We start from the raw sequence: 15,220 nt of genomic DNA on the forward strand, positions 1-15,220 counted from the left end.
GTTCATTCACAGTGCATTAATGTTCACAACTTTTGATTTTAATAATGCATTAGTAAATGTATTAACATTAAGATTAATAAATGCTGTGGAAGTATTGTTCATTGTTAGTTCATGGTAACTAATGAAACCTTGTTGTAAAGTGTTGCCCATATTTGCATTTCATTCATTCAGAGAAAAACTGAATTTTCATGGTTTCAAGCAATGCAAATGTTTTGGCTTTTCGCTGTTATGACATCATATGACTCCACCCACTGACCTAAATCAGAATAGCCATCCAGTTACGTGTCTGCATTTAATGCTGCGAGACAGCGACGACTCTTGGTAACCAATGAATGTTGGTGTGATCACAGCAGGAGCTCACTGCATTTCCAATAATCCCGGCCTGATTTGGCAGAGACTGCGCTTCACTGCAGTGCCACCCTGTCTAATTCCTTAGGTGCGACAGGGTCACTTTCAAAGGGTCAGCCGGGACACGGAGCATATTCGTACCCGGCATCCCCTATCCTGTGAGAATGACTGTCAAGTCAGTGACAGGCCGCAGGCAACTGTGCGGCTATAGAAGTGCTGCAATGTAGGTGAATTACACATTGTAACACCGCCATTTTTACATCACTGTTACAACACGCCTGACCACGCACTGATCACTATTAGGTTGTGCAAGTCACGCATTACAGTCAAAATTAAACCATTTACAGCAGTTTTACTTGCAATGCCATTCAAAAAGTCATCTGAAAATAACTGATTACTTTTATAATATTAAAAAAGACTTCTATTTCTAATAAATGCTGTTGTTTTGAACAAAAACAAAGAATCTTGACAAAATGGATCAGTTTCCACAGAAATATGAACAGTTTTTAACATTGATAATAATAATAATAATAAATGTTTCTTGATCAGCATATTAGAATGATTTCTGAAGGATCATGTGACACTGAAGACTGGAGTAAAGATGCTGAAAATTCAGCTTTGATTACAGGAATAAATTACATTTTAATAATAGAAAACAGTTATTTTAAATTATAATAATATTTCACAATATTAGTGTTTTTACTGTATTTTTGATCAAATAAATTCAGTCTTGGTAAGCATAAGAGACTGTTCAAAAACATTTTAAAAATCTTACAGACCCCAAACTTTTGAACGGTAGTGTATGTTACGTGACATATTTTTAATAAAATAGATAGCTTTTTGGGCAGGATGTGGAAGCTGAAGGTCAAGTTCACCCTCAAAAACATGAATGTATCCCACAAGTAATGCTTTTTTTCCTTTTTTTTTTTTAAAGAAAATCAATTGTTATTTGCTTTTATGCAGTAATTCATAATACATGAAGTGGAAATAAATTGCAATAAATTACTGCATTAACAACATTAACCATTTTTGAAAACAGTAGCTTAAAACAATGACTAAACTGCTAGTTAATATGTTAATATTAACTAATATTAATAATAATAACATATTATATTAAATAATGTATTTTATATATATATACATCAATCAGTCATTTTAAAGTAAAGCACTTTTTTTCTTTAAAATAAGATGCACTAATGAATTGTTTACAAGCCCAAACATACTAAGAAAAGATAAACGTATGGTGTTGAATTTGAAATAGTGTTTGCAACCTATTTTACTCCCTTAATGTGAGGTTATTTAAGCAAGATTTTAACCACCCGCAACTGACTGGATCATTAAAAAAGTGGGGCTTACATACCTGAATGGAGATGGCTGGAGGAGAGCAGCGGAAATATAATAGGATTCGTGACGTCATCCAAAATGGACAGTGATTTCAGAGGTGGGACTGTGAAACAAAAGTCATTACATTTTGATTAAAGATTATTATTGCTAGAAGACAAATGGTTTCATCATTTACTTGAAAATAAATAGGCACAGTTATTGTTAACTAAAACTATCAAAATATTCTTGTTAACTGAAATAAAATATATATAAAATATAAACACTTTAAACAAAAAATGTAAATGTTGCCTTGGCAATGAACTAAAATTTGAAAATGGAAATAAATAAAAATTAAAATTAACTAAAATAAACAAAAATCAACCTAAATAGTAATATTAAAAAAATGAACACAAACTGAAAATATAAAAATAAAAGCTCGTTCAAAATATTAATTAAAAACTATAATGCTGTATACATATTACTAACATAACAATACTGGAGAACACAACAACACCAGGCCAGTATTTTGCTTTCCATCATTTATAATTTCCTTTATTCTGTTACAAACATACATAGCATTTTCTAAATATAGACTTGTAAATCTCAGAGAAAAAAAAAAAAAAAGTTCAGCCATGGGAAAAATGGAAGGCTGCCTGTTCTGACAGAGGCAGTCTAGCCTGGGGGCGGGGCTTGATGGAGTGGGTGGAGATACTTTGAGTATCTGAGACCTGAGCTCTTGACAGTGTCCTGCAGTAGCTGTGAACTCACTCTGTAACGTCAGTATCAAGTATCAGATAGAAAATGAACTGAGCAAATATATATTCTGAGAATGCCAAGAACCTGAGTTTAAACCAGGGCATTCCCACGTTAAAATCTCTGCTGAAAACATACGATATATTGGAAAAATAGCTACCTTTCAATAAAGATTGTTCTATGAATTGTTGCTCTTGTGCGTACGATCAGGAAAACGGTGTTAATAAAAACAACAGTGGTTGACACATGGATGCTGTTAAGAGCTCGGGTGAGTCGCCTGAAATAACAGAACATTCTTTCAGAAGTTTTCCAATCTTTCGTACAGTGGAACAGAGGTATTGTTCATTTGAAAAGCATGCGGACGCCCCACAGAACTTTGCACAAATCCCAACCTCAGGAAACAGGAAAACAAATCAGCCAATTGTGAGAGTCAGCAAAGAGCCTGACAGGAAATGAACTCATAATCTCATCCCTATGGATGAGTATTGCTTCCTGTCCCTGATATTTTTTTAGTGACAATAAGGTGGAAACAAAACACAAATCTTTACAGTACATATTCTCACATATATACACACACTCTAAAAAATGCTGGGTTAAAAACAACCCAAGTTGGGTTGAAAATGGACAAGCCCAGCAACTGGGTTAAATGTTTGACCCAACCTGCTGGGTAGTTTTATTTAACTCAACTACTGTTTAAAAATGACTGTATTGCTCGCTTAAAACGAACCCAAAGCATGTTGGAAATGAACATTTATTAATAAGTTTAATGAAAAATAATTAAACAAACATTTGCTCATTATTAAATGTTCACCTTTTGATTATTATTGTTGCCTCTAGTAATTATGTGTCTGATTTTTAATTTTCAACCTATTTTGGGTTCATTTTTAGCCACAAATATAGTAATTTTTAAACAATAGTTGAGTTAAGTAAAACTGCCGAGCACGTTGGACAAATATTTAACCCAACCACTGGGTCAAAACAACCCAATCGCTGGGTTTGTATATTTTCAACCCAACTTAGGTTGTTTTTAACCCAGCATTTTTTAGAATATTTTATATTTTATATATATATATATATATATATATATATATATATATATATATATAAATACATTTGAAATAAACACAGCCAAGTTCAGTTGAAAGAAAGTCCATTTCTGGTGTTTTGCAAGAGATTTGTGCCCGATTCCACATCTTAAATGGACAGGTCATTGAAAAAAAGTGCTGTGATATTCTCCATTTTGACATTTAGCAGCCTAGAAGAGGGTTTTAATGCATGTATACACCTTAAAGTGAAGAAAATAATGGCTAAAATGGCTTTTTTGTCGGTCATTTGCATTTTTTTTCTTTTTTCTTTTTACACAAAATTAGTCAACCATCTTGGTTCTTCAACATGACACATTCACTTCGCTAATAGTACTGATGGGTCATACAATCAAAATGAATGCACACGTGATCTACAAATGGTGCTGATTTAGACACACCAGCGTAACCACAAAGAACCACAAGGACATGGCAAATCTCCTTCCTAGAGCAAGTTGAGCAGCGAGTCGTGTTGTAAAACTCAGCCCCCCTTGAGTCCCGAATGGTGCCTCCCGTCTACAAATGCTCAGTTTAGCGGAGCAACCCGAACAGCAGCTGAGGAGGGGCGGGCGGGGGAGAAACGCAAGAATGTCCTGCCAACAGCTGCTGTGTCACGCTTTCTATTGCCGTTCAGGTTCGGCTGCCAAATTGGGGCCTGTTTTGGAAGGTTAGTCCAGCAGCAACGCAGAAAACGCTCTTATGCTGCACGTTACAACATCATTTTTCTCCACTATACGGCTGCGGCTTCTCATCACGTGCAGCAAATGCAGTCTGCTGATGTAATAACATTTGCAGTGGCGTGCGGACGGCTCAACAATCGGGCCCTTGTGCCTCGACGCACTTCAGAGCAAACGGCACAGCTGAATCCACGGCCACCCGGGCAGGAATGCTCACCCTCTTCATGCTTCTCGCATTAAAATAGCCGGCCTGCCTAGTCAGCTCGCTGTTGAAGAGAAACAGCTGCCGCAATCGTGAAAGCACAGAAAACGAGTTGGCATCCGTTTACAATTCCGCGGCCAATAGATAGGAGTGTGTGAAAATATTTCATAACGTTATATCTCATATACTAGGCTCGATGCAATTCGTCTGTATCACAGCAGTACACATGACTTCAACAGCTGCCATTTAACACAAAACAGTATGGAGGTTTTACACACGAGCACAAAACACTGTTGCTCCCAAGAAAAAAACTCAATTCTTCGCCGTGGATACAAGCATATCGCAGGTTGTGTTTTTGCTAAAGTGCACGGATAAAATATACTCAACGTTAACAATCTTTCTCCATCATAACCCACTGGTCTACTTGGTTATTTTTTAGAATATTTTTGGTGAAAGGCTAAACAAAAATATTGCATTAATATAGCTGCAGATACTACGCAAGAGAAAGCAATAAATTAAATAAAAAGGCAAATGCGGGACGGGCATGCACAGAAATGGACGCACGATATACCAGCGGAAAGACGTTTTTGATATTAATCACGTAGAAAGAAAACATATGCGTGCTGTAAACTCAAAAGGGGTAGTGGGAGGAGCTTGGAGGAGGGGCGTGATTTTCCACAAGGATAATCTCATATATGATCCTATACTCTTCCACAAAACAAATACACTGGACAATCTTTCAATTCCAGCTTATTTATCTTCTCTTTTTTTTTCTTTTTTTTTTTACAAAATTAGCTTCTTGAGCCTTAATAATTCTGTAGTTTATATATATAATTTTTACTTTGTGTATTCAAAAATATGCTGGTTTGTTTACGTATTCTCTCATAAAGAACAATCTTAAAAAAAATGACAACGCAAAAGGGGACGGGGTGAAAATACACTCACCCATGTAGCTCTGTCCTTTATATGAACTAATCTATCGACTTAAGCAATCTGTCCTTAAATAGTCAGAGGGGACTTGGACCCAAGTTAAAAAAAGACAAAGCTTTTTGTATGTTGACCCCAAAACCAACATTTCACACCGGACCGGATGTCATTTTATAACACCGGTTGTGTGCATAAAGCAACAATTTATCATCACTAACGTCACTGGTTGACTTCAGATTTAAAAAGTCTCGCTGTGAGACATGTCAACACAAAATCGGAGGTCAAAACATTCCCCTTGAAATCTGAATTTAAAACTTTTCATCGCTCAAATTGGGCAAAACATAAAAATCATGTTGATGTGAGAACGAAAACCCTAAAACAACAGCTTAGGGAACATCTGTTTATAAAAGAAAAAAAATAAAACAATTTCTGATGCACGTTTTGATAATAGTTGTGAAAGTCCCACGCTGCCTGGGAAGGAAACACACCATGAAGACCAGTGACCCTATGTATATATATACTAAATTTCTCCCCTCTAAAAACATGTGTTGGACAGTATGAACCTTTATAGCCTGGTATTATCGTATACGGGCCACTTTGGAAATTCAGCAGCCTTGGCGTCGATGTAACAAAGGTTTAATTGTTGGCTAAGACAATTAAACTTGCTGGTTTGACAGGACAGGGCAGCATCAGGCATAAGTCATACCCCATGAGACATCCTTTGCCCCATGGCTTCAACACAAACAACCCCCCTCCCCAAACCCTCACCACATAGAAATTTCACAGATCTAGTTTTCTGTCCCATGAATATTTTAGTAGGCTATTTGAGTTCAGTTCATGCACTTATTGTTTCACACGTGTGGTCATCTCCTGGCGAAGCTGGTGTCAGTCGTCGTCCACGTCCTCGGCCTCGGACTCCTCTCTCCTTTCGTACATCTTATCCCGGTGTCTATCCTGGATCTCCTTCATCTCCTCGGCGTAGCGGCAGAAGGCTCCTCCGAACTTCCCCCAGGCCTTGAAGGGGATGGTGATGGAGTTCCTGTAACTGGGCTTGACCTCGCTGACCCGCAGGAACACGCCGTACTTGTTGGAGCCGACGTCGAAAAAGAACCTCTTGGAGTCCACCATGATGGAGGTGCCCTCGGGAAGCTCGCCGTAGCCCCCCGCGGCTCCAGGCCCCCCGCTGAGCTCCTCATCCTCCCCGCCGTAGTCGTCGATGAGCTTGGCCAGAGCGTCTCGGAACTCGATCAAGCCCTGCGCAGGTAGCGCGATGGTCTGGCCGGACTGCACGCTTCCTCCGGGACCGCCCCCTCCGCCGACGCCGAAGCCGGGACCTCGGTTGACGGTCTGGCGGATGCGCAGGAACCTCCCGCGCTGGTTCTCCTTCAGGTCGAGGTAGTATTTGCGGTTCTCGCGCACCAAGAACTCGCTCTTGAGCGCCCGCCGCGGGCCGCCATCATCCCCACCGGATGATTGAGCGATCTGCTCCGGGCTGCTTGGCCCCAGCTGGGCGTAGTGCTCGATGAAATCCCCGAGGTAGTCGCGGAACTCCGCCGCCACGGACATGGAAAGTGTCAGGCGGCTCTTGGAGCCCCCGGCGCCCACCTCCGCTATCTTAATGAAGCGTCCCTTGGCGTTCTGCTTGACGTCCAGGTAAAAGCGCTTGTTCTGGATGTCCAGACGCTTGGACGCCAGCTCCTGGGTCTCCTGCTCCCGCTGGAAGTGCTGGAGGCCGCCGCTACTGCCACCGCGCTCGCTCCCGCTGTCTCCATCCGCCATCTTCAGCACCTCCAGCCAACTTCTCCCTCAGAGAAACGCTCCTCTCTGCCCTGCTCCAGCACGCACGGCTCTCAGCACCACAGCATTGGCCTCACATCTGCCAATAACAGGCGGCGCGCGATCGCGGGGTCACCAATAGGTCCGAGCGCTTGTCATTCGGAGCGTAAGGGAGGTGCGCTCGGGCTTCATTGGTCAGAGACATTTCCTCCTCCTGTGCAGGCATTTCCTGTCCTTCTGGGGCTCAGATGAAGCTTTGAAGGAGAACTAATAAATATTAGCATTATTTTTTAAATCAGCATTTATATATAGCCTAATATTTGTATTAAAGTATTCGATTGTTTTGTTTTGCCAATGCATATGCAATGCAATAAAAGTGTCAGAGAAGATAATAAATACAAATATGACGTGCCGTTGATGTGTAAAAAATAAATAAAAGCAATATAAAAAAAGATATTATTGGATTATTGTACAGAAAACTAGTAAATATCAGATATAAATATGGATGTGCAGATGCATTATACTCCTATTTCATCTGTATTAATACTTAATAGACTATATATATACGCCTATATTTTTTCATATCCTAATATTAATCTCCTATATAAAAAATGTTTAGGCCTATCTATAAATGATCAACATAGCAATTTTATAAAGTGCAGCAAAACGTATATTTCGGCGCATTCCCTTTTAAGATCTGACTCAGGATCAGCCGTTCTTCCACCCAAGGATTATGAGCTATTTACGAAATGACGTAAAAGCTGACTGTAGATCGGCTGCTGAACTTCCGCCTTCATGTGCGGGATGACGTCAACTGTGACGTCGGGCTTTAATTCCCGAGGTCAGTCACATGAATAATTATTACTCTCGAATCGCTGTTAATTGTAGAAGGCGTTCAAATGATTAAATCAAACAGCATGTAAGTGGTTGAATTAGATGAATGTTTTGTTCGTATTATAATGATTGCAAATTGTTCTCATTATTGCTCTGTGCGGCACTGTTGTTATGCGCTTTAGTGATGACAATAAATCACTGTGAAACTGAGAATTAATTATGTTAATATAACATAATTATATAGTAGGCCTATTTAAACAAATATTGGATATTATAGTAGTAATCAAGATGAGCAAAACATATTTCACTTGTCTCAAAAGGTATTTCTGACTTATTGTATTTCTCAAATAATCCACCAATTATTCATTTATTACTCATTTATGCACACTCAGTGTCTTGAATCACCTAGGAATTTCAACACATGTCCTATCTACCTCAAGCTTGATAACAACATCAAACCTCATGCCATGATCATGACGACAGCGCAATTACAATCTGCCTTTTGTAGGATGTCTGAGGTAAAATAACTTTTATGTTTCACATATGAGTTTGTCCATTTCTATATGCCATATAAGAAAGCTTATACAATGTGAACTTTATAAACTTTTGACTATTTTGGGGAAACATCATATAAAAATGAAAATTCATATACACAATGAAAAAAAATCGTATACATAAAAAAGATTTTTAAAAATAAAGTTATAGATCGGATAAAAAACTGATGTACTGTGGCGATCAAAATAGAATAAATCACTTTTGGAAGTAACTTGACGCTTCAAACCATTACATTGTTACGCCTGTAGGTGGCGACAAGTGACTGTTAAAAATGTATTTGTCTTTATGAGTCATTGAATCATTCATTTAAACTGATGAATTAAATATAGGCTACTTTTAAATAGACTGCAGCAATTAACATTTTGTCATAAATGACATGTTATTTTGTTTAATTGTCTATTTAAAATCGTGCGAGAATCGTGATCTCTATTTTAAAGTCGTCATGAAATCAAAATTGACACTATTTACTTTGTTAGTGCATATTACTAGTCTTGTGTTGAACAATTAATCCGTGCAAGTTAATACACAGAAAAAAAAAATGTTTGTCGTGGTAATCTTTAATCAAAATCGGAAAAATTACTTCCGGTCTGAAATGGCGTTCCTTCTCTGATGACGTCAGTTTGACAGCTTGGGTTGAAAACGATTGTGTGATTCATAATTTATCCAGAATCGTGCAGCTCTAATTTACAGTTAATTTTAAAAGAAATAATAGAATGCAGAATATGTTCGTAAAATTTTTTTAAAAAATTTTTTTCCTTTTTTTCCTTCTTTTTTTTTTTTGTACTAGACCTCTTTGATATTTTGTTTATATGACAAAACTGCAGTGGAACCTTTTTTTTATTTTTTTTTTATAAAAAATATGTTTATTAATAGATCATCTAGTTTATTATAAAATACTAAAACAGGGCGAAAAATAATAAATGTGCACTGTTGCCCCCTTCACTGTCAATAAATAAAAAGAAAAGAGATATGGGTGAAAAAAACCCTCCTGTCCCAGAACTACCGACACTTTATTAGTTAAAGATTAACATATTTATTGAATATGGGGGGGAAAAAAATCAAAGAGTTGCTACAGCATCAACTTCAGAAAGGTACTGTCAAAATAACAAACAAGAACAAACATACTACTACTACTACTGTAGTATGTTTGGCCTTACTAATGTAATGTATTACCTGTAACATAAAAATTAACATTAAGTCATATTTATGCGCTAATAATATGCATAATTAAGCCAATAATGAATAGCCTATGTGGTATTTCAGAGTTCATGATTTGGATCTGTCAGGGCGGTGATTTTTGTCACTTTCTGGTGGTATTTTGTAACAGGTAACAATGGTAATCATATATTTGTATTCATTCTGTACTTTTATTTTACTCTCGTTATTGTTGTGGTGTGGTAATTCATTCATTTATGGACCAGTCAGTCTTGCATGAGCATGCGCACATAGTTATGTTGAAAGTGCGAAGAGCAAAATGTTATTAAAACGCGTACAGGTAAAAAGAAATGTGCTTCTATCAGCATTTAAGAGCTGTTAAAATATTAACTGATACAAATGCAAACAAAAACACGTAAAAACACTGATCATCCTGTAAAGGGAAAGAAGACTGGGATGAAGAGGAAGAGCCATTAAATAATAAGAAAACACAACAAACTGTTCCTCGCTTGCTCAAGTTTTCTAGTGTCTCCATTAGTCAAATATCACAGCGGTCGTCAAAGTCAACAAAATGAAAGGAACTCACGAGGGTACTTTTACAATTTTAGCCTTAGAGGTGTTGAGAAGGAGTAGCTGATAAGAAAGAGACCTTAATAAATAAAATAACTGACAAAACGTAGCCTACTCAATATTTATTTGTTTTGCATTGTAGCTTTGGCAACAAAATACGATACACTATATCAGACAGGTTATTCGTCTATATAATGTATTGCGATCGAAACATTCCCAACACATCAATATAATAATAATAATAATAAACACTTTAATTTCTTTAATCGGTTCTAATGTAATGAATGATGACGGCGGCGGCACGCATGCGCACAAGACTAGTGCGCTGGTAGGCCGTGAAAAAAAGAGAACTAAAAAACACCCACATATAGAAAAGCTCTGTGATTGGACGAAATCAACATTTCAAACCAAGACGGAGCTCGCTGATTGGTTATAACGCTGGACCGTAGCGCGCTATCGCTGAAGTGGGCATCATTGTGTTTTCCCTCCGTTTCAAGCGAAAAGAGAAGAAGCTCGTCTGACGATATGGTAAAATAAGTTTTTATTTGCCTAATTTCTCAAATAAATCCTAGCTCGGACCGATGTGCTTTGTGTAAACCGTAGTTGTGCAGTGCTTTAATTCCGTGCACGTGATGGCTTTTAATAAGCTCGTAGTGTTTGTGGGTTTGTAGTGTTTTGGTAAAAGAGCGCCGACCATGGGAATGAAGTGAATTTGGTGTATTATTCTGCGAAATGAATCAAAGAGCCAGAAAATTTGTGTACATTTAATATTTCGAATGCAGGACAAAGTTTCCTGGCTTTAAACTAAATATAGCGCATAAACGCAATATGTCACTGGCTGGTGGAATAATTTTAACTTAATAGAGTAGAGATAACATCGTGTTTATAAATAATAATTATGTTCTTATGTTTTTTGCTAACTCTTTGTGCAAATAAACTTAAAGGAGCTCAATCTATTTTAAAAAAAAAAACTGAAAAAAGGAGTTTGAGCAAAAATGATTAGACTAGTCTTTTATTATTATTATTATTATTATTATTATTATTTTTATTTGATCACTCCATTAATGAAAATGGTCTATAACAATACAGATTGCCTATATAACTCGCAAAATGATTCAGATTCACCAGATGTTTCTCCCTTTTTTGTGTTGCGTTTGATTTTGAAGAAAAGTTGCCTCAATGAGCACAATGTAATTTCAGTGAGACTTTTGAGTAATAAGTCCTTTTTCTTGTGTTTACGCAGGCAGGAGGAAAGGCTGGAAAGGACAGCGGAAAAGCCAAGGCGAAAGCAGTCTCCAGATCACAAAGAGCTGGTCTGCAAGTATGTATTCCTCTGCCAGCGAAGAAAAAAATGGACTGATGTTAAATTTAACTGTATTATGTTGACCGTTTATGTGTTTCAGTTCCCCGTAGGTCGTATCCACAGGCACCTGAAGACCCGAACCACCAGCCATGGTCGTGTTGGAGCCACAGCAGCCGTGTACAGCGCAGCCATCTTGGAGTACCTGACTGCTGAGGTAATGGTTTTATTTTAGCACAGTTTGTTAAACAAGCCTGTTGGATGTCATAGTGGCAGGTTGTTGGCTGGCTGTGACTTCTATTCTACATGAATCGTCTCCAGTACATCTGTAAAACAAATACAACTGCGTTCAAACCCAGTGCTTGTCGAATTGGCAGGTGTTGGAGTTGGCTGGAAATGCCTCCAAGGATCTGAAGGTGAAGCGTATCACTCCAAGGCATTTACAGCTGGCCATTCGTGGTGACGAGGAGTTGGACTCGCTTATCAAAGCCACCATTGCCGGCGGAGGTGAGTTTTATTTACATAACACTGGATTTTTCAAGTGTGTTGTAGTTATGGTGCTGATATTTCTTTCTGTCTTTCCCTGCAGGTGTGATTCCACACATCCACAAGTCTCTGATCGGAAAGAAGGGCCAGCAGAAAACTGTATAAGATGCATTTGATGTTCGACTCTGTCCTTGTATAGTAACAGCAATCAGCATTGAGAAAGTGGTTTTTGTGTTATGTTTCCCCATTTTGTTTGGTTATGTTTGGTAAGTGTAGTTTAACTTGACAGCAGTTAGAGTTTGACGTACTGTATCCATGATTATAATGGGGGGGCTGTTACGTATTCTGGGGTAAAGGAAAACTAATTTGTCTTTTTTGTTTAGTTGGGTTAAGGCAGAGGTCTTCAACCCTGCTTCTGGGGACCCACTGTCCTGCAAAGTCTATTTCCAACCTACTTCAGCACACCTGCCTGTGTGTTTTCAAGTGAGCTTGATTAGCCTCTTCAGGTGTGTTTGATTAGGGTCGGGACTGAACTCTACAGGGCAGTGAGTCTCTAGGAGCAGGGTTGAAGACCTCTGGGTTAAGGAATAGGTTCTGGGGTTTTGTGAGGTGTGGGTTTCATTATTGGCTTTTTAAAGTCTTGTTTTATACAATAAAATACTTTTTTTTTTCTAAATGTTATGCTTTTCTGTGATTTTCATTTATTCCTCATATTAGCTTTATACTGTGGTAATTGCTGCAAGCGATATATTGATAAATGAATCCTAATACCAAGGCTGCGAATAATACTTTTAATTTTAAAATATGCACACATTCACTTTTTCATATGTCTAATATGTCAAAAACAAAACGTTTCTTGTCTTTGTTCAGTTATGAGTTACATGAATCATGTAAAATAATAGCTTTTTTTTTTTCAAAACTGCATAATTTCATTAAAAAGTAGTTTCCATCACTGATATTACTGTTGTGAACATTTCTATAATAAAAGTTGTCAAATATTAAATATTTAGCTACTTGCATCTTCCCATGCATTCTCACCATTAAAACTAAAGTCCCGCCTTCTTTGATTTGATTGGCCATCTCAATCTTTTTGACATTGATGAGTGCTGTTAGACCACTGAGGCAGAGCAGCCTAAAATGTAGGATGATGATAGTCATCCTTGGATCTGACATAAGGCATTATGTGAATAAAATGTATAGAAACAGCTACATCCCCATTGTACAGGTGCTGGTCATATAATTAGAATATCATCAAAAAGTTCATTTTTTTATTATAAATTATTTTTAAAAATGAAACTTTCATATATTCTAGATTCCCTACATGTAAAGTAAAACATTTCAAAAGTTTTTTTTTTAAATTTTGATGATTAGAGCGTACAGCTCATGAAAGTCCAAAATCCAGTATTTCAAAATATTAGAATATTTCCTAAAATCAATCAAAAAATGGATTTGCAAAACAGAAAAGTTAAAGTTCTTTAAAGTATGTTCTTTTGTGCACTCAATACTTGATCAGCAGGACATATTACAGCAAATGACTTGCTCCTAGCACAAATTACTGCATCAGTGAAGTGTGGCATGGAAGTGATCAGCCTGTGGCACTGCTGAGGCACTATTGAGCCTTCAGATCATCTGTATATTGTTGGATCGACTGTTTCTCATCTTTCTCTTGAAAATATCCCATAGATTCAGGTCAGGCATATTGGCTGGCCAATAAAGCACAGTAATATCATGATCAGCAAACCACTTGGAAGTGGTTTTTGCACTGTGGGCAGGTGCTAAAGTCCTGCTGGAAAAGGAAATCAGCATCTCCATAAAGCTTGTCAGCAGATGGAAGCATAAAGTGCTCCAAAATCTCCTGGAAGATGGCTGCATTGACTTTGCACTTGATAAAACACAATGGACCAACACCAGCAGACATCACGGCCCCCCCAAATCATTACTGACTTCAGAAACTTCACACTAGACTTCAAGCAGCTTGGATTCTGTGCCTCTCCAGGCTTCCTTCAGACTCTGGGACCATGATTTCAACATGAAATGCAAAATTTACTTTTATCTGAAAAGAGGACTTTCGACCACTGTTCACTGTCCAGTTCTTTTTCTCCTTAGCCCAGGTAAGATGCTTCTGACGTTGTCTCTGGTTCAGAAGTGGCTTGGTAGTCCTTTTCCTGAAGATGTCTGAGTGTGGTGACTCTTGATGTGCTGACTCCGGCTTCATTCTACTCATTGTGAAGCTCTCCCAAGTGTTTGAATCGGCTTTACTTGACAGTATTCTCAAGCTTGCGGTCATCCCTGTTGCTTGTGCACCTTTGCCTACCCAATTTCTTCCTTCCAGTCAACTTTGCATTTAATATGCTTTGATACATCACTCTGTAAACAGCCACCCCATTCAGTAATGACCTTCTGTGACTTACTCTCTTTGTGGAGGGTGTCAATGATTGTCTCCTGGACCATTGCCAAGTCAGCAGTCTTCCCCATTAGTGTGGTTTCAAAAAACAAAAGATACCCGGATTTTATACTGTAGGGATGGTCATTTAATGAAACTCAAATGTAAATATTCTAATATTTTGAGATACTGGATTTTGGACTTTCATTAGCTGTACGCTCTAATCAACAAATTGACAAAAAAAAACTTTTGAAATGTTTTACTTTACATGTAGGGAATCTAGAATATATGAAAGTTTCATTTTTTAAAATAATTTACAATAAAAAAATGAACTTTTTTACGATATTCTAATTATATGACCAGCACCTGTATATATCTTTTGAAACAAAAAATTACATAGGAATTACCTCAGGATGGGTGCTGTCAATTTTAGTCTAAAAACATATTTTAAAAGCGCTTGGGTAAAAGTATTCATTTTTTCCCCCAGTGTATCAGTAGCTGATTTTATAGTTTTACAATTGACTATAGTTGATAATCAGCTAAATGTTTCTTTAACAAATGGTTGTAGCCAAATATGACAATAACATTTATATTGGCTGTTTTAAATAAAAGTAACATTGAAATGTGAAAGGATGGGATGGGATAGGATGGAGGAAAAAAACATGGTTTCATAAGAGGAACAATTTTTTAGAATGACATGCAAAATATATTATTTTTATTTTGATATAGAGAACTAAAATTTTAAGGAATGGAAAATAATTAGTTTCAGTTCAGTATGATATAGCCTTTTGTTTTTGAAAGAAGCCTCTTATGCTCACCAAGGCTAAATTTATTTATTTTTTTAAATCA

The 15,220-nt window shown here is 37.5% G+C and overlaps 2 protein-coding genes across 2 annotated transcripts; one reads left to right on the plus strand and one right to left on the minus strand.

Annotated features, from left to right (window-relative positions):
• Nucleotides 1-2,195: 2,195 nt before the first annotated feature.
• On the minus strand, nt 2,196-7,317 carry purbb (purine-rich element binding protein Bb). The gene has a single exon (XM_051908146.1). It carries the CDS (start codon nt 7,089-7,091, stop codon nt 6,198-6,200), a length of 894 nt encoding a protein of 297 aa, XP_051764106.1. The 5' UTR covers nt 7,092-7,317; the 3' UTR covers nt 2,196-6,197.
• Nucleotides 7,318-10,583: 3,266 nt separating this feature from the next.
• Nucleotides 10,584-12,664, plus strand: LOC127520205 (histone H2A.V). Its single transcript, XM_051908153.1, has 5 exons — nt 10,584-10,730; nt 11,446-11,523; nt 11,606-11,719; nt 11,880-12,009; nt 12,092-12,664. The coding sequence occupies exons 1-5, from the start codon at nt 10,728-10,730 to the stop codon at nt 12,151-12,153; spliced, it is 387 nt and encodes a 128-aa protein (XP_051764113.1). The 5' UTR covers nt 10,584-10,727; the 3' UTR covers nt 12,154-12,664.
• The last annotated feature ends 2,556 nt before the right edge of the window (nt 12,665-15,220 follow it).

Source organism: Ctenopharyngodon idella, chromosome 10 (genome assembly GCF_019924925.1).
Source record: "Ctenopharyngodon idella isolate HZGC_01 chromosome 10, HZGC01, whole genome shotgun sequence".
Lineage (NCBI taxonomy): Eukaryota > Metazoa > Chordata > Actinopteri > Cypriniformes > Xenocyprididae > Ctenopharyngodon > Ctenopharyngodon idella.

Excerpts from the sequence above, each read along its gene's own strand:
- LOC127520205 (XM_051908153.1), top strand. Across the intron at positions 11,720-11,879 it reads TGGAGTACCTGACTGCTGAG|GTGTTGGAGTTGGCTGGAAA; the intron begins GTAATGGTTTTA and ends TCGAATTGGCAG. Across the intron at positions 12,010-12,091 it reads AGCCACCATTGCCGGCGGAG|GTGTGATTCCACACATCCAC; the intron begins GTGAGTTTTATT and ends CTTTCCCTGCAG.
- purbb (XM_051908146.1), bottom strand. The coding sequence starts at position 7,091 with ATGGCGGATGGAGACAGCGGGAGCGAGCGCGGTGGCAGTAGCGGCGGC.